The 23,184-nt window shown below is 38.0% G+C and overlaps 1 protein-coding gene across 2 annotated transcripts in view; it reads right to left on the reverse strand.

The window, feature by feature from the left end:
* Positions 1 to 20,298, reverse strand: part of LOC126356222 (dynein axonemal assembly factor 4-like) — a 104,721-nt gene extending 84,423 nt beyond the window's left edge. Inside the window, exons 1-3 of one of the 2 annotated variants that reach the window (XM_050007040.1) lie at positions 20,075 to 20,298; positions 8,200 to 8,431; positions 4,846 to 5,007 (exon numbers count right to left, since the gene is read on the reverse strand). In XM_050007040.1, coding sequence (XP_049862997.1) covers positions 4,846 to 5,007; positions 8,200 to 8,431; positions 20,075 to 20,197 — 517 coding nt within the window. In that variant the 5' untranslated portion in view covers positions 20,198 to 20,298. Of the gene's footprint in view, positions 1 to 4,836; positions 5,008 to 8,199; positions 8,432 to 20,074 lie in introns of both variants that reach the window. The other variant, XM_050007039.1, reaches the window with a different exon arrangement.
* Positions 20,299 to 23,184: the final 2,886 nt, after the last annotated feature.

Here is a 23,184-nt window from a genome sequence, read left to right on the forward strand (position 1 = left end):
AGCATGTGACAAGGAATGGTATGTAATCATAGACTGGTGGTTTTTCTATTAGCCTTGGTCAGTTAAGATCATACTCACATTACCTGTACTTTAGGTGCATCGCATACTTGTTGTACATTACCTACATCTACATCTACATTTATACTCCGCAAGCCACCCAACAGTGTGTGGCGGAGGGCACTTCATGTGCCACTGTCATTACCTGCCTTTCCTGTTCCAGTCGCGTATGGTTCGCAGGAGGAACGACTGTCTGAAAGCCTCTGTACGTGCACTAATCTCTCTAATTTTACATTCGTAATCTCCTCGGGAGGTATAAGTAGGGGGAAGCAATATATTTGGTACCTAATCCAGAAACACACCCTCTCGAAACCTGGCGAGTAACCTACACCGCGATGCAGAGCGCCTCTCTTGCAGAGTCTGCCACTTGAGTTTGCTAAACATCTCCGTAACGCTATCACGCTTACCAAATAACCCTTTGACGAAACGCGCTGCTCTTCTTTGGATCTTCCTATCTCCTCCATCAACCCGATCTGGTATGGATCCCACACTGATGAGCAATACTCAAGTATAGGTCGAACGAGTGTTTTGTAAGCCACTTCCTTTGTTGATGGACTACGTTTTCTAAGGACTCTCCCAATGAATCTCAACCTGGTACCCGCCTTACGAACAATTAATTTTATTTGATCATTCCACTTCAAATCGTTCCGCACGCATACTCCCAGATATTGTACAGAAGTAACTGCTACCAGTGTTTATTCTACTATTATATAATCATACAATAAAGGATCCTCCTTTCTATGTATTCGCAATACATTACATTTGTCTATGTTAAAGGTCAGTTGCCACTCCCTGCACCAAGTGCCTATCCGCTACAGATCTTCCTGCATTCGACTACAATTTTCTAATGGTGCAACTTCTCTGTATACTACAGTATCATCCACGGAAAGCCGCATGGAACTTGTGACACTATCTACTAGGTCATTTATATATATTGTGAAAAGCAATGGTCCCTTAACACTCCCCTGTGGCATGCCAGAGGTTACTTTAATGTCTGTAGACGTCTTTCCATTGATAACCACATGCTGTGTTCTGTTTGCTAAAAGCTCTTCAATCCAGCCACACAGCTGGTCTGATATTCCGTAGGCTCTTACTTTGTTTATCAGGCGACAGTGCGGAACTGTATCGAAAGCCTTCTGGAAGTCAAGGAAAATAGCATCTACCTGGGAGCCTGTATCTAATATTTTCTGGGTCTCATGAACAAATAAAGTGAGTTGGGTCCCACACGATCGCTGTTTCCTGAATCCATGCTGATTCCTACAGAGTAGATTCTGGGTTTCCAAAAACGACATGATACTCAAGCAAAAAACATATTCTAAAATTCTACAACAGATTGATGTCAGAGATATAGGTCTATAGTTTTGCGCATCTGCTCGATGACCCTTCTTGAAGACTGGAAGTACCTGTGCTCTTTTCCAATCATTTGGAACCTTCCATTCCTCTAGAGGCTTGCGGTACACAGATGTTAGAAGGGGGCAAGTTCTTTCGCGTACTCTGTGTAGAATTGAATTGGTATCCCGTCAGGTCCAGTGGATTATCCCTGGTGGGTGATTCCAGTTGCTTTTCTATTCCTTGGACACTTATTTCGATGTCAGGCAGTTTTTCGTTTGTGCGAGGATTTAGAGAAGGAACTGCAGTGCGGTCTTCCTCTGTGAAACAGCTTTGGAAAAAGGTGTTTAGTATTTACGTGTGTCATCCTCTGTTTCAATGCCATCATCATCCTGGAGTGTCTGGATATGCTGTTTCGAGCCACTTACTGATTTAACGTAAGACAAGAACTTCCTAGGATTTTCTGTCAAGTCGGTACATAGAATTTTACTTTTGAATTCACTAAACACTTCACACATAGCCCTCCTTACACTAACTTTGACATCGTTTAGCTTCTGTTAGTCAGAGAGGTTTTGGCTGCGTTTAAACTTGGAGTGAAGCTCTCTTAGCTTTTGCAGTAGTTTCCTAACTTTGTTGTTGTACCACGGTGGGTTTTTCCCGTCCCTCACAGTTTTACTCGGCACGTACCTGTCTAAAGCGCATTTTGCGATTGCCTTGAACTTTTTCCATAAACACTCAACTTTGCCAGTGTCGGAACAGAAATTTTCATTTTGATCTGTTAGGCAGTCTGAAATCTGCCTTCTATTACTCTTGCTAAACAGATAATCCTTCCTCCCTTTTTTTATATTCCTATTAACTTCCATATTCAGGGATGCTGCAACGGCCTTATGATCTCTGATTTCCTGTTTTGCAAATACAGAGTCGAAAAGTTCGGGTCTGTTTGTTATCAGTAGGTCCAAGATGTTATCTCCACGAGTCGGTTCTCTGTTTAATTGCTCGAGGTAATTTTTGGGTAGTGCACTCAGTATAATATCACTTGATGCTCTGTCCCTACCACCCGTCCTAAACATCTGACTGTCCCAATCTATACCTGGTAAATTGAAATCTCCACCTAAGACTATAACCTGCTGAGAAAATTTATGTGAAATGTATTCCAAATTTTCTCTCAGTTGTTCTGCCACTAATTCTGCTGGCTGCTAGCTCGGGTGTTGAGTGTAACCTCCACCCATAATAATTCACAGGAACTATTCGCTTCTACTTCACTACAGGATAAACTACTACTAACAGTGACAAACACACCACCACCAGTTGCATGCACTCTATCCTTTCTAAACACCGTCTGTGCTTTTGTAAAAGTTTCGGCAGAATTTATCTCTGGCTTCAGCCAGCTTTCTGTACCTATAACGATTTCAGCTTCGGTGCTGTCTACCAGCACTTGAAGTTCCGGTACTTTACCAATGCAGCTTCGACAGTTTACTATTACAATACCGATTGCTGCTTGGTCCCCGCATGTCCTGACTTTGCCCCGCACCCTTTGAGGGTATTGCCCCTTCTGTACTTGCCCGAGGCAATCTAACCTAAAAAACCGCCCAGTCCACACCACACAACCCCTGCTACCCATGTAGCCACTTGCTGCATGTAGTGTACTCCTGACCTATCCAGTGGAACCCGAAACCCCACAACCCTATGGCGCAAGTCGAGGAATCTGCAGCCCACACAGTCGCAGAACCGTCTCAGCCACTGATTTAGACCCTCCACTCGGCTCTGTACCAAAGGTCCGCAGTCAGTCCTGTTGACAACGCTGCAGATGGTGAGCTCTGCTTTCATCCCGCTAGCGAGACTGGCAGTCTTCATCAAATCAGATAGCCGCCAGAAGCCAGAGAGGATTTCCTCCGATCCATAGCGACACACATCATTGGTGCGACATGAGCGACCACCTGCAGATGGGTGCACCCTGTACCCTTCATGGCATCCGGAAGGACCCTTTACACATCTGGAATGACTCCCCCTGGTATGCACACGGAGTGCACATTGGTTAAATACAGGTCGCTTTGTTTACTTATGCAGTTAGTGTTTTACTAGATTCCCCTAGAAACAAGCAGTAGTGAACCACTTACAAACTGAGTGAGGATACACAAAAGGCTGCATAACCTAAAGAACATTTTTGTTCTATATATTTATCCTCCTGTACTTAAAAATAAACATTACTGATAGCAAAATTGAAATTGTCGATGTTTAATTCAGGTTTTATTCGAAAAGTGGTGAACTGAAAAGTGAAACAGGGGGATGTTGGTTTCATTATGCAGATTTATCATGTAGTGCTAGAAACCGCAATTTCATTAATATATATATATATATATATATATATATTACTAAACATCGCTTCAATACTTTGTCAAGCTTGTACAAAATATCATTCTGCTTTTCATAAACAACTTTTACAATTATCAATAATAATAGGAAACACTTGTCTTTTATCATACTGAACACTCCATTGAGTACAAAATAACAATACTTATATAGATTTTTTTATTTTTGTGCTTGTACTCTGTACTTCCACCAAAAGTAGTTGGCAGCGAGAATGTTATTGTTGCATACAAATTTGTTGCAGTGCAGCCAACCTAAAGCAGAATAAGAAAAAATATTCATTCGAATCGTAACGGACTAATAGGCGGCTTTGAATGTCCAGACCGGTAGCTTGTGTATGATGTATTGGAACAATGATTGTACTAAAATCGTTAGCACTGGTGAGGTATATTAAGTATCTGGGTAATAACAATGTATTACTTAGAAATTAATAAAATTTATTCCTCAATTGTTTTTTTTTTTTTTTTTTTTTTTTTTTTTTTTTTTTTTTTTTTAAATACGGCCATACAGCTGTTTCTAAACATGTTGTTTGCTTGTCCAAACAGCAGTATTTGTTCAGTTAATTAGACTATTTATGATCATCTTTGCACTATGGCTATTTTTAAATGTATCTCTCCTTGTTTACGGTAACAGTATTATGTTTTTATTTTTAAGTACAGACCACACTGTACTTCATAGTGTCTGATAATTTTCTTTGCACAATGTTATGCCCTGTAATGTTGGAATAAGGTTACTTTGTTCAAAATTTTTATATAATAATAAACAGAGTTTTGATTTGTTCTACAGCCTTGTTTCACAAATTTTTTTGTGGAGTATGTACACATCCATCCCCTTATGTTATCAGGAAATATTTCTGTGCTTCATTTGCATTTATTAACCATGTCACAGTTGCAGTACACGTTTGACACCTAATTTCAAAACAGCGGCTTTATAAAATCAGGTGCTTTATAAAATGTTCGCAGATGATTGTTACGATCAACATGTGCCTATAAGCAAGTCAGGATCAACCAGACTTTGCTTTGGAGGTTTTTAAAGGTTAATAGGAATCTGCCTATATGTCACTGAAGTTTAACATATACATACATTGCTTACCAAAATCTTCAGTGTTTATACTTGCAGAATCTTTCCACTGTTGTAGGTCCTTCATAGCTATGGTCCTTTCATTATTTTTTATTTCTTCAATTTTTGTTCGTTCTTGTGTATCAAGAGCTATTTGTTGTCTTACCGCTAACTGTTGCAAGTCATGTCTTTTCTCTGAAAAATAATGTCAAAATATATAAAGAAGTACAGTTCTTGTAAATATGTGGAGAAAGAAACAACTAAGTGTAACTGCTGAAACTAGGTCTGAAACAACCAGTTTCTCAAATCAGTCAAACTGTGTTACAAATGATTAATCACATTATCAATGTTACATTCATTACCAATATTTCATTGAGCTTACATGTTGGTTGTTATGAAAGGAGAACATTACAGAAAAAAGGTAAAATGATAAGATGGTTGAGAAGGTATAGAGTGAAAGAGTATACTGTGCATCACCCAACATTTGCATTCTTCTCTCTGCAAACTAACATCCATAGAATGCTAACAGTTCTGATAATTTTTATGTTTCTGTCCTCCATAATGAACACTAGAACAACAAAATGGCAGTCAACACATTTGCACTGCCAAGAAAATCAAAATAAAATTTTCAACATGTACCATCAAAACATTCATGACAGACATAATGCATCAGAATAATTAAATTACATTTTACAAAATTCTTATCAACTATTCATAATGTCATCCACTTGCTTCTACATATTTGTGACCTAGTAGGGTTATGAAATGTGCCATTTCAATCACACCTCCTAGGGGTATCCAACTCTTTTGTAGAATTCCATGACATTTTTATGAAATCTCTCCACACTACAAAAGTCTGCTGTAGCCTAACAGACAATAATTCACAGAATTTGAGGTCAGAGGAAAACTCAGGTCATAAAACTGTTCTCCTTTACATATCCATGTCTTATGATAGACATCATTTCGTCACTGAGTCTGGAAATTGCTGGCTGCACCACCAAGCATAAGTCACATGTTTCCTTTAATTTTTTGGGGCACATCTGTAGCATGCCTCGAAGGGTTTTGTATCTGATGTCCTTGTAGGGAGCACCTGTTATTTATCGTAGGAAACAGATAAACATACTAGATGTCCACTTATAATTTCAAACCATGCATTTCATCAATGCTATTGATGTCTATCCTTAACTGCACCTCAAGGAGTTTCATTCACCCCAAACATTGGTTCTGAAAATTATTAAAACACATCTAACAATACCAGAGAAGGCAGTTGCTACTCACTATGTAGCAGAGATGCTGAGTTGTGATAGGCACAATAAAAAAATTCACACAATCATAGCTTTCGGCCATTAAGGCCTTTGTCAGCAGTAGACACATATGCACACATGCTCCCATCATGCACTGGTGCTGCTGCTCACCATGTTGTTTCCACTCTCTGAGACTGCAGACACATGTGCAAGTTGCATTTGCGTGAGTGTGTGTGTATGTGTGTGGAGGTGTGTCTACTGCTGACAAAGGTCTTAATGGCCGAAAGCTATGATTGTATGAATCTTTTTATTGTGCCTATCATGACTCAGCATCTCTGCTATATGGTGAGTCGCAACTTTCTTTCTCTGGTATTGTTACATTCCATCCTAGATTTTCCATTGTTTGATTAAAGCACATCTAACGAATGCTGCCTCATCAAGAGTGAAGGTGCAAACAATCAACTAGCAGTTACTGAAAAAAATGTAAGCAAATTCTCATGTGTTAGTGATAAGCTTGTAAAACATCTTGCACATATTGAAAATGACATAGACACATGAGGTACCTATGAAGTAACCTCCATTTAGTACTGAGAGGTGTACTGCATTTATTTGGTGACCTGCAGAATGCAGCCTTGCTTGTCAATAGTACAAAGAAATCTTGGACTATTATTTTTTACTGTTTCTGACCATATGGATTCTATTGGAGAGTTGGTTTCTGGAAGTCCACTTCCTTTGAATATTTCACACCTTTTAGGTTACAGATTCATCTCCTGAAGAAATTTGCAAATATCCAGAAATCGTTTTATATTCAGATAAAGTTTATCAGAAAGGTGCAGAATGCCTATAGGAACCTCTGATTATGGTATGTTACAAAACTTTGTGTATGTCAACAACTTCCCAGTATATTTATTATATTATGAGTGTTGTACCTGACACTTAGTTATTGTGAAACTAATGAAATGTACAACAGTTTTAACTTGCTTTTGTGCTGTAAGATGTAAAACATGGTTGTACTAAAAACATTAGCACTAGTGAGGGATATTAAACATCTGCATAATAACAATGTATTACTTAGAAATTAATAAAATTTATTCCTCAATTGCATTTTTTTAAATATGGCCATACAGCTGTTTCTAAACATGTTATTTGCTTGTCCAAACAGCAGTATTTGTTCAGTTAATTACACTGTTCGTGATCATCTTTGTATTATGTCTATTTTTAAACGTATCTCTCCCTGTTTATGGTACTAGTTTTATGTTTTTAATTTTTTAGTACAGACCACACTGTACTTAATAGTGTCTGATAATTTTCTTTGCACAATGTTATGCCCTGTAATGTTGGAATAATGTTACTTTGTTCAAAATTTTTATATAATAATAGACAGAGTTTTTGATTTGTTCTACAGCCTTGTTTCACAAATTCTTATGTGGAATATGTAGGCATCCATTCCCTAATGTTATCAAGAAATATTTCTGTGCTTCATTTACTTCACCCCGAATATGTGGTGTAGCAATTTAAACTGTGATATATGCCTCCAACATCAAGATTTGTCAGTTAATATCATGGTGAGATATTTAAATTTTGATGTGGATTATTGTTACACATATTTATCAATATTTATTGAGGGTATCAACATTAAATCGTGATTTATGAGCCTGTCAGATTTTTGCTCTATTCCTTTTCATTTAATCTTAGATTTCACAACTGCCTTGACAGTAACAAAAGCAGTGTTTGCAACAGTGCTTGGTAATTGCTCTTAATTTAACAAATCATTTATATATTTTGAGCAATAATGTCTCTGCCAAGCTTAGCTGATGTTAAAACAAGGGTACGGTGTTGTTAGTCTATAGATTGCTACTTCTGAAAACAGTCTGTGTAAGATTATAATTTACAATGTATTCCACTAATTTTAAATTCTTTATGCAATCACTTACCTGACAAATACGTTGGTTATTGCTTAGATGATTATAAGAAATATTCTTTTTGGAAATGCAAATTTAACAAAATATTCAAGACACCTTTTTTTCAAAAACTGCTAAAAATATATGCTTGAACAATAAACGTTCTAGGGTAATAATAAATCTGAATGGATTTGGTACCAACAAATTTTATTATCCTAGATAAAGTCAATAATAATACTTACTAGAATTTATTTCTTTTTCTTTTTCTGCAATTTCAAGAGCTTCAGTGACATACTGTAGCCGAAGTTTCTGTTTCTCTTCTTTAGTAACTGATGCTTCCAAACTTTCCCATATTTTTTGTTCCAATTTATGTAGCTCAAAAATGATCTCTGTATCGGTCAAGGTGCAATTGCTTTCAGAGTTTTTCACAGGTGCCCACAAGAAAACTTCAAAGAGAAATGGAGGATAATGTGCCTGGGAAAAAAAAAATACTTTGCAGTGATAACTTACATAAATGAAGGACAAAGCAGTGTTGAAGAAATTGGAGACAAAACAGTGTTGAAGAAATTGAACACAATACTTAGGAAACAGATAGTCATTAGCCTAGCATAACCATATGTTTTTCAGTTTGTTTTACTGAATAAGATGATGCAATGGTTAAGACATTGAATTGATATTTGAATAAAGAACTTTCCAGTTCCCATGTGGACATTCACATTTATGTTTTCAGTAGTTTCACTTGAGGTGAATGTCAAGATGGTGCCATAGTACATTCATTCACCCGTTAATCCCTTCAGGGATGTGGAAAGAGTAAAAATATACATTAAGAGGCGAAGCAACTATGACTAGCACTAGCCTATTTAAACTGATAAATGTCTGTATTTACTTCTAGATTACCAGTACTTTAAGTTTGTATGTTAGGAGAAACATAGTTATTTTTTTTTTTGGGGGGGGGGGGGGGGGGGAGGCCAGTATACAGGGTGTTCTGGGAGGAATTATCAATATTCTCAGATATGACAGGAATGATTGTTCGAAGCAAAAAGGTGTACTAAAAATAGGCTCTAAAATGCATACCTTAAGAACTATGAGTACTTCCTCACCTTCAATACTGTCAAATAAATCTCTTCTGCTGCAAGATCTTTGGTTTTCATACTTTGACAGATGGTAGTATGGACCAAAATAAGAAAAAAAAAATGACAAGTAAACATGGACTCTAAAGTGCATACCTTAAGGGCTAGATCAATCCTTCATCTACACTACTATGAAACATATCTCTTCTACTGAAGAGCTATGAGCACTTGCTCATCTTCACTACTGTGAAAAACTTCTTTTCTTCTGAGCAAATGCTCAAAGCTGTTAAGGTATTGATTTTAGAGCTTATGTTTACCAGAAATAAGCAGTGTACGCAACGGTGCTTGGTAGTTGCTCTTACTTTAACAAATTATTTACACATATTTTGAGCAATAATGTCTCTGCCAAGCTTAGCTGATGTTAAAACATGAATAAGGTGTTGTCAGTCTATGGATTGATCCTTACTAACTCTTAGCAAGATATTGAAGCAAAGAGCTTGCAGCAGAAGGGATTTGTTCTACATATCAAAGATGAATAAGTGTTCATGGCTTGTATGGTATGATCACTTGCTGTTATTTAACATTGACAATTCCTCCTGTGACACCCTCTATAGAAAGCTGACAGTATTCTGTGTAATGTTACATAATTCCTTTCTTTGAATAATTAGATAAAATCAGCAGCTAAATAATGAAAGAAGAGAATTAGTGGCTACATTTTCCAGATGCAAGTTTCTTTAGGCCTTGGAATAAGTGAACACTTTAGCTCTTGGAATAAGTGGACATGATACAGTGGAAATCCTGGTGAATAGAGCATATGTTCCAATTATCAGTTCTTCCCATGAAGAGTAAAGCAAAATTGCTGGTCTGGGGTAGTGGTGGCAGAGGTATAACTGGTTAGTGTTTAATGGTTTGTCAGTGAGAAGAGGAGAGGTATGGTGTGCTTCGCTCATAGAGTGCTGACTGTGCTGCAACCCCCTCCCCCCCACCCACTCCGACCAATCGCTGCATGACCATCCAATACTCTTTTCCTTCACAGCTTAACAGCTGTATTCCCTGTGATATTGTCACATGACAGTGGATGGCAGATGGGGATGGTCACTTCGAGGAAAGCTGCAACACTGGTTGTCATAATGACAGTGCATGGTGATCCAGACGTTACTGCACTACTTGTGTAGATTCTGGTCTTGATGCAAACAAGACCTTTTTCTTGCTTTTGCCGCTGCATGACCCTGGGAAAGTGAGTGAACAACATGTTTGTCCTCCGGAGCACTGGTAGCACGGGTCCACTGACATTCTGCACGGAGTTCAGTATCACCCTCCTGAACCCATTAATTCCATATTCAAATGGCAGTTACAGAATCCAAACTGACAATAAACTGCAGTGTCAATAGACCACAATCCTGCTCCTATCAAAATCCTGTATGTGCTCACAGACATTTCTCCTTCTTACACAAGACATAACAAGATCCTCTTAGAAACAAACATTTGTGAAATGCGATTTTTAATAAGAATCTCACAGAGTAAGCTTTCCTTATACACAGAATATAGATGGCATAACTATGCTCACTTTGTATGGTTGCACTGAAATTCTTATCATTTGCATATTCAATCACAAAGTACACTTCATGCCAGTGTGATGCTTGTATAATGCCACCTCCATGATGTTGCAAAATGGTCAGCTGTGTAATTGGCAAAGAGCAAAGGTAACTGAATTAACTACAGAAGGAACCATTAAATATTACTGGAGACTGGCAGTTCCAAATGGTAAGCATTTGCACCTAAATTAACTGAAAGGCATGCTCCTCACTAATAGTTTCTATGACGCTGGATAAAGCAATAACTGCAGTTATGCATCAAATAAGTGTGTATGAAAAAAACTGTTCACCATCTTTTAGTTTGCCAGATAAATCCTCTGGCTTAGGTTGTCCCAATGCTACCCCATGGGGCACAGGCTTTGGGAGGGCACCTGTCATCTCACTTGTGAGCAGGTGCAACTAGCATAGGCTATCTACCAGGTAGTTATATTGCACATATTGGACACATGCGCGAACTATTCGGCAACACCTGTCACGGGTGCGAGGCTACAGCAGTAGTTGCGTACACTACAGCCTGGCTGCCCGACAGTGTGTCACCTGTTTGCACTCCTCTGCGCAGCTACTGTCAGTAGCTGGGTACACGAGTTGGAGAGGCCTACTCTGGCTACTGCAATGGACAGTAATCCACAACTGACTATGAGATTACTGTGGCTTTTAAATCAGCACAGACGTGGTGTTTTTCATTACTTTTGTGAGTGAGCACTATTAATGTAGCCCATGAATTACGAGCTACTGGTATGATAATGTCTAACTCCTATAGTGTGTTTAGTTCAAAGTCTACTTCCTCCTTAAGCATATGCAGGGCTGGGTGGGCTCAAAAAATGTGACAAAATGGAGGGGAGCAATTGTATGTGCAGGGTGGGCTCAAAAAATGTGACAAAATGGAGGGGAGCAGTTGTATGTGCAGTTCATGTGAATGAGCCTTACCAGATAACCACACATATAACTGCACGAATTCTCTTGTCCGTAGCTTGAAAGATAACAACTAACATTACCTCGCACTGAGAACCCACACATGGTAAAAGTGGTAACATCAAAAATATTCTGCACGCTAACGAATGCTACTAACAGAAATGTTATCTGATGTGTAGCCTTTCTGTATTCTGCACGTGTTGACAAACCATCTTTCATGAGAATATACTGATCATGGTAATCAAGAATCACTGTGAGGGTGCAAGACTAGGAAACCCTTATTTTACAAAGATCTCCTGATTCCTCAAAATACTGAAAAACCAGTGTCTACTTTTAAAGTTTACAGTTAACGTTTCAAACTACCATGAGTTCAGTCCCTGTCTTATGTGGCAACCCTGATCTGGGGTCCAAGTGAAATATGGAGTGAACTAGAGCTATAGATCTGTTACTCTCTGCATATGGAAACACAATATGCAAATGCCCTCTCCTATGACAGTAGAGGCACTCTAAAGTTTTAAAGGAACATTTCCGCCAAGAATGAATTTGAAAATAATCAGTGCAGAAAGATAATACCCAGCCAGGGTAACTCTGGTTTTGGTTCTGAAGAAGCCGATGATGGGGCTGAGAAGTGCACTCATTGTGACACAGCTTGGTGCTTGGCAGTTTATTTATGAGAGCAGGGGAAATGCTGCACTGAGGTGTCCAGGTGCTGCACAGCCACATGTTTCTTTAACTGACATGGGTAACGAACAGAGTCAAGGTAAGCTGTGCAAAGTACAGCTCCTCTAATTGTGAGCGGTCTTCAAAGTTCTGTTTGGCTGCAATAGAAACCTCATGTGCTTCAGGAAAAGTTAAAAATTTACCTAATCTCAGGTCAAACACTTTTAGCGCTGCTGACATGACTTCACTACTTGGGGCCAAGCAAATTACTACAGCTTGTGTTAGTGAAATTATATAGATTTGCCTGCATTGAGGATTGGTGCACTTAAATTGACAATGATGATTTAATCATTTAAAGTCTGCATTGAAAGAATTCTAATCCAGCAATGACTTCACATCTCTTGCTAGTGAAACTGGCCAACAACTCACAAAGTTTAGCGAAAGACAAGGCACTGGGATTGCCTAATGCCTCCAGCTTATGCAACAAGCTGAAAATATCAGGAGCGCTGGACCAGAGGAACAAGCATTGCTGCTCATGTGAAGTTACCAGAAACACCAAGAAAGAATCTTGAAGAAGATGCAGGAAATTTTCCCACTCTTCTGAAGCAAAGGCTATGAAAGTTGGTGGAATGGCAGGCTGAGATGTAGATGCAAGCAGCAGTTGGAGATGCTTTTAATGGTTGGCATTCTCTTCTAGCAGGTGCTGTTGAAGCTGGGTTTGCAACTGCTGCTGTAGCTGTCACAGCTGCTGCTGCAACTTCTGTATCTACAGGCACATCACAAATCTCAAAATTCACACTGACAATGTTATATCAGCACTGACCATTTTTTTTTTCACTTAGTAAACACACAATTACTTGGCAAGTACTGCTATGGGACGTAATGTTACAGTGATCAGTCACAAATGCACAAGAGCATGTAAGGTTGTCAATGACTGTTAAAAACAGAGCCGGAAATGCAGGCAAATCATTAGTTCATATGCACAGTGTAACTGTATAATATGCAATGGTGATGGGAAGTGGACACGACCAAACTGCAGGTCTGAAGCTTTAATGACATGGATATAGGTGGCTGGTATCTGACATCAGAGAGCTTCTTTGAATCCCAGAAAATACTATCATAATTTTTCTGACAGGTGAAATATCCTTTGCCTTGTATGTTCTAGGGCCACTGGCTTCCACCTACGGCTTGATTTTTGCTGCGTTTCTTGTGTTAAGTGGTGTACACTTGGCTCATCCATACTAAAAAACCAGCATATAAAATCAGTTAGAATTTATTTGAAATAGCCCAAAAATGACTGATAAATATGCATTCACATCTGATTTCAGTCAACATTTACAAATGAAACAACCAATTAGCATAAATTTATCTCAACAAAGGAAGTTCAGGCTGACTTTCCTGTATGAAATGCAAACACTTACCTACAGCTGACTGGTGTTTGGCACATAGAAACAGGTAACAGAAAATTATTTATTATTGGTTTTCAAGCTCTTGCTCATTCTCCAGTAGAAGGACACATGTTCATGCTCACAACAACAAAGACACCCAAACACACATGCCTGTGGTCGAGGTGGGACTGACTTAGTATACATTTGGGTGTCTGTGTGTGAATGTGTGTGCCTTTACTAGGGAAAGGGAAAAAGTTCAAATGCTAGAACAAATAAGTTCCTGTTGCATGTTTCTAAGTGCCACACATCAGTCAGCTATAGATATGACATAATTTTGAAAAAGGGTGAGCTTTGCTTAAGGCATCTACTGTGGCATCCATTTGTGCTGACTGAGATTAACATAGGAAACCCAATTTGTGGATGACTGGGCTGCGTTCTGAACCTTGAAAAATAAAAGGTTTTTTAAAACATAAATGCTCATTTTTACTATGAAACCAAATACTTCAAATCATCCTCCTCCCTCAAATCATCTCCTCCCAGTTATACAGTCTCTCTTGCACCAGGACTTTTAGTAGATTTTTTATTCATGTGTTACTACAAGGATGATTTGAAGTATTTGGTTTCATAGTAAAAATGAGCGTTTATGTTTTAAAAAACCTTTTATTTTTCAAGATTATCTCATATGTAGCTAATAAACTTTATCCAGTGGCACTTCAGTGACTGTTTCAATCTTTGTAGTGTCGCCATGGAAGTGCTCTACAGCTGCAATCAATTTTTAATAAGACAATAAATGCTGACCAGCAATGAAGGATTTGAGCTTTGGGAAGAGAGGAAAATCTGGAAAATAGGGCAGACGTTCCAACACTTCACACTGCTGATTCTTCAATTTTCTCTTTGGTATCGGGCTGTATGGAAATTGAATGCCTGCCGGACCAAATGGACCTCGATGGACAATAGAAGGCAGTGTTGCCGCAGTGCTGCACTCGCCTTGTGATTGTGCCACTTTCTCGCCACATGAATACACCACCCAATAGCATCCTTCAAGGCTGGCTTAAATAACACCACACCTCGACTTCTCATTCATACAGTGAGTCATGTAATTTGTGTGATAGTGTTCAGTACTGGCTTCACCATATTGATGGCTGCTCATCGACACTTTGCTTTGATATTGGTTTTGTTCTTTGGTCTCAATTTGGGATGTGGATACTTCACCAGTTGACAGTGTTATGTCGAAAGTTTATTGCATTTTGTTGTCGCATAGGTTGCTCGCTCTTGTTGTGTCTGGTCCGCCATCCAGTCAGCCTTGTTGCTTCACTCCAGTGTGGGTCTTCTTGCCTTGCACTGTCATTGTTTCTCTCCAATTTTTCTGATATATGCACCAGTATCTGCCCACTCACAGATATAGCCTCCCGCATTACTGAGAAACTTTTATGGTCACATCTATTGTATTAATGAAAGATGATTGCTTTTTCCTACTGCGAATTAGATCTCTTTTCTTGGGTTCTTGCATACAGATGCACTGCAAGATTAGAATGTTATTCCCCAGTTACTCTTTCACAATTTTGAAGACAGTCAATTAACAGAATTCCTTTCATGGACAAAAACGCCACTGCCACATTTTTTTGCTGATAAATACATCTTCACTTTCTTTGGAGCTATAACAGCAGCTTCTATCCAGGTGTACACTCGCACACATACACATATCTATCCGCACATACACTGACACAAGCAGACATTTGTGTGTGTGTGTGCGAGTGTACACCTGTCCTTTTTTCCCCCTAAGGTAAGTCTTTCCGCTCCCGGGATTGGAATGACTCCTTACCCTCTCCCTTAAAACCCACATCCTTTTGTCTTTCCCTCTCCTTCCCTCTTTCCTGAAGAAGCAACCGTCGGTTGCGAAAGCTAGAAATTTTGTGTGTGTGTTTGTGTGTTATTTTATTGTGCCTGTCTACCGGCGTTTTCCCGCTTGGTAAGTCTTGGAATCTTTGTTTTTAATACATTTTTCCCATGTGGAAGTTTCTTTCTATTTTATTTTCATCATACACATTGTTATTCTGAAAGGATAAATAATTCAAAATTATTCAATACATGTTGAATTTTGATGACAAATTTAATATAATAAAATAAAATGATAGACTTATTAAGAATATTTGAGCAATTACACTACACTTTTCTGGTACTCTAAAAACTCAGAAGCAGAATAGAAGCAGTGGTCAAGCAAGTGCTCTTTCAGTTTCACTTCAAAATTTTGTAAATTTTGCATATGTTTAAAATAGGATGGATTGTGATTGTACAGCATTATGCCAGTATGATACACTCCTCTCTTATAAATGCTTGTACTCACTGTATTGACATGCAAGTAATGTTTCTGCCTAGTATCATGAGGGTGGTAATCACAGTTATACTTGAAGATATTTCCATCTTTTAAAATACTTCCTTTTGTGAAATTTAATATTTCATGCATATATAAGCAAGGGAGAGGCAGTATACTGAGACTTTTAAATACTGGTCTACAGGAGTCTCTGTATTTAGCATGGTTTATTAGTCTAACAATCTTTTTCTGTAGCCTAAATGTTTTGTTTGTACCTATGGAGTTCCCCCAAGACTGTGACAGTTGTAAGCACTTAAAAAGTGGGTACATTATTTTTGTAGGGATATTCTCATTTTCTCAATCTTTTCATAAACTTTTGATAGCTAGTGTACACTATCACAAAGAATTCTTACCACTAATAAAATATACTGTGTGGCACTTGGGATAGAACTAGGGTGGAAGGAAATGGTGTGTAATCAAATGAACAGTTTCAGCAGAACTATAATTGTTTAGTAAATAAGCACTGGATCAGCATTATTATTTGTTACTGAATGCATAGATAAGAAAAATGTCTCACAAATTAGAAGATAAAGCCTCCAGAAACTCCTACAAAAAGAGTAACAGAATCAATCAGCAAAATTAGTATCCCACATCCTACAATTTAATTGATGCAGATTTCTAAAATACATTTATGTTGGAGAAGTTAGGACAAAAATTGTAATACTGCAATGACCTATAGATGATTCAAAAGTCAAAGATATTACAGAGGTATACAGATATGAGAGTCAGAATTCTTCGACTATTTGACCAAAAAAGTGAGACAGAAAGAGTTTAAATTATTTATAACAGCCATGTGGGCACAAATGTCTATGCATAAATTTGGAAGATTTCTAGAGCATTTGGAGGTACATAACCTACAGTGAAAGTTAAGTGGCCTTTGCAAAGGGAAGTATAGGCTGTATTTTTATTTATTTATTTTTTTTAAAAGGGACTAGCTTACATATATCCCCTCATTTGTAACATAAATTCAACTTCACTTTTCCTCTCATCGCAATGAGGTTCAGAGTACAGATACACATAAGCAGGTTATTTCAGAACCTTGTTATGTTCAGTTGTGTTCTTACCACGTTGCTCCCATAAGCAATTATAAGATAATTCAATTTCTTCATTCTTTTTCATTCTTAGGAGAGTTCATTTTAAGTCTTTGTTTTTTCTGTAAGACTACTGCAAGGTCCCACAGGTTGAGATACACAATACATTATGAATATTATTGTTCATGATTTACATTAACATATTCACTGCCTCTTGCAGTCAGATTGGTATCTGCAACTTTGTTTCGCATTTTCATCAATTGTAATTACTGGTGATTGGTGGCATGCCAGTCCAAGAGACCAAATGTTCTCAATGGGTGGGAGATTTTTAATTTAAAGATGAATCAATTAAAGTGCAAGAGTCTTCAGCGATTCTAATACATTGTCAAAAGATGATTTCTGAATGTGAAAATCTGAATGTAAATGGCAGCGATCGTGGAACAGACAAAAACTATCTAGAAGTAACGAAATAAACTGAATAATTAACACGTAATAATGATTCAGGTTCATTTTTCATGCAAGAAGAACACTAGCACACATCATGGTAATGATAGTCTATGAGCTTGTTTCACTCACATTTGAAAGTGAATACCTTCTTATCAAGCAGAACATCAGCTTTTCACCAGACATGTTAACTTTAGCATTTCAGATACACTTATTGACATCATATAAGCATTCACTAAAATTTGCTTCAAAATATCAAATAGTATTGCCTCATAAATATTACCAAGGGAACCAGTAACACTATGAAGCATTGCTGAAAAAATATTGTCACAAACCATTGGATTTATATTACTCACTAAATGACACCACTTTGTATCCTTTGTATGCACATGATCTGCAAAACACTATGATGGAATGGCTGCTTAAATGCCTCTGTACACACTGTACTTAATCTAATTTGTCTCTGGAGTTCTTTTGGGAGCTGATATATATTTCTAGATTCTGTGCTTAATACTGGTTCTTGACACTTCATAATTTGGTAGCATAATTTTTATCCCTCTTCAAATGTCTGTCAATTCAGGTTTCCAGCATTTCTGAGACACTCTCAAGTGAATCATAAAAACCAGTGACCATTCATGCTGCTTTTCTCTGAATATGTTAAATATTCACTGTCAGTCCTACTTGGTATAGGTCCCATACTCTTGAACCATACTTTTAAGAAAGGGCGCACAAGAGCTCTGCATGCAGCTTCCTTTGTAGCCTGGCTGTGTTTTTACAGCTCCCTGCAAATGAACCTAAATCTGTCATGTGCTTTACCAACAACTGAGCCAGGTGCTTGTATGGGTCCACTGATTCCAATTATGACTTATGTTGTTAATATACAACATGAACAGAAAAAATACCAATACTCTTCCATGGGAAATGCATGAAGTTATTTATACTTGAGTTGATGGCCCCTCTATCAAGATAGTATACTGCATTGTCACTACCTACAAATGCTCAATCAAGTGATAAATTCTAATTGTCAATAAATCTTGGTGTCGTACAAGTCAAATGTTTTTGGAAGCCAAGAAATACGGTATTCATATGACTGTCTCATTATGTGATCTTCAGGATGTTGCATAAAGCACAAGCTAGATTTCACTTGTGTGATGTTTCTGGGATCCTTGCTTACTGGCATGAGAATGTCATTCTGTTCAAGACTCCTCATTAATGTTATCAAGTTTACCCCAATTGCATTATTCATAGTTTTTGGACAATACATGTTCATAATACACATCAAAATACTTGTTAGAGACTTGTCCATTACGTAATGTATGTTTTCTGAATTTACCGCACAGTTTTAAGTTTGACGATGATGTGCACTAAATACGGCAAAGGGCCTTTAAATACGGCACGGACAAAAACATAGTGCTTTGCTACAGATCAACGTGTTACCACAACCTTTATCTGGTAGTCAAATTCTTTGGCTTGGCCTACTTTGAACCAAATTATCAACTGTCAACCTAATCTAGATCTAGGGCTATAGTACAAATCAAACTGTCACAACTTCTAAGATTTGTAGAGTCCAGAGGGCCAAATATGGCACTATAACCAAGGTTTCTTCTGTCAATGGCCTTACTGTAGTGGTAACGCCGGCTCCTGTCAGATCACCGAAGTTAAGCGCTCTGGGGCTGAGCTAGCAGCCATCTGGTCTGCCAAGTATTGTTGGCACTCAGCCCTTGTGAGGAAAACTAAGGTTCTACTTGATTGAGAAATAGCAGCTCCGGTCTCGTAAACTGACATACGGCCGGGGGAGCGGTGTGCTGACCACATGCCCCTCCATATCCGCATCCACTGATGCCTGAGGGCTGAGGATGACACGGTGGCTGGTTGGTACTGTTGGGCCTTTCAAGGCTTGTTCAGATGAAGTTTAGAAGCGAGGTTTCTTCTAATGTTTTCTGTTACATCAGAGGGTGAGTCAAGTGATCAACATAAAGACCCAATTATTATACCTGCCTTTGATATTCAGTTCTAGCCATATAATCTCACATGTAGCTTCATTTTGTATCTTTGCCAGCTGAAGTTTCTTGTCTGTTGAGAAAAATACATAACTTTCATTTCCTATCTGGCTATCCTTTCAATATACACTTACAGCACAAAAATCTCAGTAATGTCAATCTCTGGCTTTAGGTTAGATTCTGTACATAATTTCCTGAGATATGAGTTGAAGAAAAAGAAGGTCCTAATTATTATTTATGTTACGGGAATGCCTATTTATTTCCAATCTGTTGGTTAACAGTTCATGTGGAAAGAAGATTTGCAGTGTTAGTATCAGTTTTGTTCGCTTAATATGTGAAAAGCCTTACAACAGGGATAGCAAATACGTGTGAGAAATTGTTACACAAAGGGAGACAGTGCTAAGGTAGCAAAAATTGCTACAACTGATTTGGGTCTTTTAATTCCAGATGCTGATAAAAAAAAAAAACAAAAACAAAAAACTGGTTGATCTAAAGTCTACAGACCAATGATGAATGATTCTTCAATATCGACCATTTTCTGGAATGAATATCGAAACTGATGCGTTCCCGAAGGCAACATTAACACATAAAGTACGAGTTAACTACTTTATTTCAACTTGGTTATTGTAGATGTCGCTAAATTTACCTTTATATATTTATCCAGTGTAAAAATGTCTACGTTTTTGGAGTTTACGTTTCTAAGACGAACTTTGATAATGACAACAGCTTCTGTTTGTCGCCAGTCGTAATCTGTTACGAGAATAGGCATGGCACACTACAAGCACTAGACACTATAAGAGATAGCGCAGGGTTATTAAATTGCGAGTAAACTGTTCGCCACGTTGGATGCGCTACCATGGAGACAGAAATAACGTTCCCATGCCGTAACCAGCAACAACATTATTCAAGTTCTTAACCAAACAATGTCATACAGTGCACTATACCATGGATTCTCAAATTTTCGCCGTCGCGACATCCTTCTAAAACAGGAATTATTTTGTCCTCTCCCCCTCTTATTTTTCTTACCATCCTCAGCACTTCTCATCTTGGCAAAAACCAGCTCACGATACTATATACTCCCGTCTGATTATTACAACTATGAGTTACAACAACAACAACAATAATAATGATTAGAAAATGTCCTTCGAGCACATCACAGTAAAAAAAAAAAAAAAATAATTATCACACATGTGTATGGTTGGTGGTCAAAGTAAAAAATTACATCTATTCGATAAATAATCACGGTTACAACACAGGTGCACTTATTGTTCAGGAGCAAATATGTTATTTCAATACATTTTTTATATATATATTAGTTGGTTAGTTGAAGTTTAACTGTATTCACCGATACTGCTTTAGAATAATTCAGAATGTTTTTCACAACTTAAAAATGATGGTAGAACAGAAAGTCATTTAAATTCATTTTAAAAACTGTTATAGTCAAGCTGATTAACCATTAAGGAAATAATCGAGACAAAAAAAAAACGCAGAAAATTAGGACATTTTCTGACACTTGCACATTTAGTGTGATATGTGTTCTTGAATTTGTGAAGAAAGCAGATCAAGCCTTTTGTCTTGATTAATGCCACTGTGGGAATGTTTATCATACAAGTAAGTGGATGTGGAAGGTAGTAACACGTGCACTGCTCTCCTTGCTAAATTGTGTGACTCGTTCCGAGTCTGGGCTGGGAAATTTTTGAGAGACTTCGAGTTAGATTCATTTCGAATTGTTCTATCACTTGAGAGTTCTATCAGCGACACCTGTTCTACTGTTGACAAATGGTCTCCTGTGATCATATCGAACCGACTATGAATCCAGTGATACTCAGATGAGGGTTCTGGAAATTTGTTCTCGAACTGTTGACGATGTACTACACCAACTCTACTAATTTTACCAACATCTAACTAATTTTCCTCCACGAAATCATGCAGACAAGAAAACATCTCAAATCCATACAATGCAGATGAATAAAGAGATTGATTGATTGATTAACCTTCAAGTTTTGTCTTGAACCCAAGCACTTTCTCCATTAGAAAGATGATATCATTACAGCCTTGCAGTTACACATTAAGATCGTTCAATTTCTCAAAAACATCGACCAAGTAGCTCAATATTAAAGCCATCTTTCGTTCAGAAACAGAACCGCGAGTATATTCAGAAGGAAAAGACGACGTTCATACTTCAGCTCCAAATAGTGATGAACTTTACCATGAGACAATAGAAGCAAATCATAAGTGGAGCCCATCTCCTCGCAAAGAATGGAAAATAACGTACTGTGTTTAGCTCATGCGTTCACAAAATTTACAACACCAACTTCATCGTTCAGCGTTCAGCGTTATTGATTTCCGGTTGTACTACTTTACAAGCCAATGCCTCCATTTGTGTCAGACAATGGCTGAATTTTTTTAAGGAGAAACAGCACACACGCTTGTCCTGAACTCCTTTTTAGTTCCAGTACGTGCTGCCGCCGCATTGGTACATATACAAACAATTTGTCCATGACAAAATGTTGTAAAAAGACAAAAATAAAACAAAAACGAGGAATTAGTAAGAAAGAAAATATCTTCGCCTGTAATCCTCTCTTCCACAACTTTAAAAATGGAATGTCCTCTTGCATTTCATTTCCATAAAAGTAGCGTACAAAAACAAGAGGCCGAGAAAAATTTCCGATATCAGTACTGTCATTAAGCTCCTGCAATGTGAATTTTGGATTATCATGAAGACGTTGTAGCAATCGATTTTTCATGTCAGTGGATATTGCATCAATAAGATGAGCCACGGTATCGACTTCAGACTCTTGCCAAACCTTTCTCCATGGATAAATTCGCACATTTTGACAGGTACGGGAAGAATTAATTTTTCTCCAATATTATGTGATTGCACACGTCACTTAAAAAAATAGATAGGTTTATTTACATGATCTGGATGTTTTGTCTGCAGGCGTCTATTGAGTTTTATGGGATTCAAGCTATCATTAGCTAAAATCTCCAAACAAAGAACACGTTATTGTCGCCTCATTATTCAAGAGAAATCTGGTGAAGCCTGATGTCAGATAATCAACTCGATATTTATGCATTTTGGTTTTGCGTTTAGAGCTATTATTGCCAGTAGAAACAGAGGAAGGTGCGAAAGAAGAATGTACTTTCAAATTCGAGTCTTTTTTATTTATTAGAACTGCATAATTTCGGAGGAGAAGAGACACTCGGAGAATCACTTCCATGAAATCTCCAGTTACCACTGCGAATCAGCCACTTATTCCCTGGGAACAGCGGAACTTTGCGACTTTACTTTAGATACGGTTAGCTATATTTACTGAAGACGCATCAGAACTCAACTCGAGCTAACTCACTGCCTTTGAACTACTCCAGAAATCTGGCTGAAATCGAATGAACAGTGTGACGATGGCTGCGAATAAAGATCTGTTTTTGTAGCCAGTGTTGCAAGGAAGTTGTCATGTTGTCAAACAGCTTAGTGTCACAATAGTTTGAGTCGCGAACGATGACGGCCGAGTTTAGGCTTGTTCAAAAAATGGTTCAAATGGCTCTGAGCACTACGGGACTTAATATCGGTGGTCATCAGTCCCCTAGAACTTAGAACTACTTAAACCTAACTAACCTAAGGGCATCACACATATCCATGTCCGAGGCAGTATTCGAAAATGAGACCGTAGCGGCCACGCGGTTCCAGACGGAGGCGCCTAGAACCGCACGTCCACACCGGCCGGTTTTGGGCTTGTTCTTGAGATGTTTATATTT

The sequence above is a fragment of the Schistocerca gregaria genome, chromosome 3 (assembly GCF_023897955.1).
Source record: "Schistocerca gregaria isolate iqSchGreg1 chromosome 3, iqSchGreg1.2, whole genome shotgun sequence".
NCBI classification, from domain to species: Eukaryota; Metazoa; Arthropoda; class Insecta; order Orthoptera; family Acrididae; genus Schistocerca; species Schistocerca gregaria.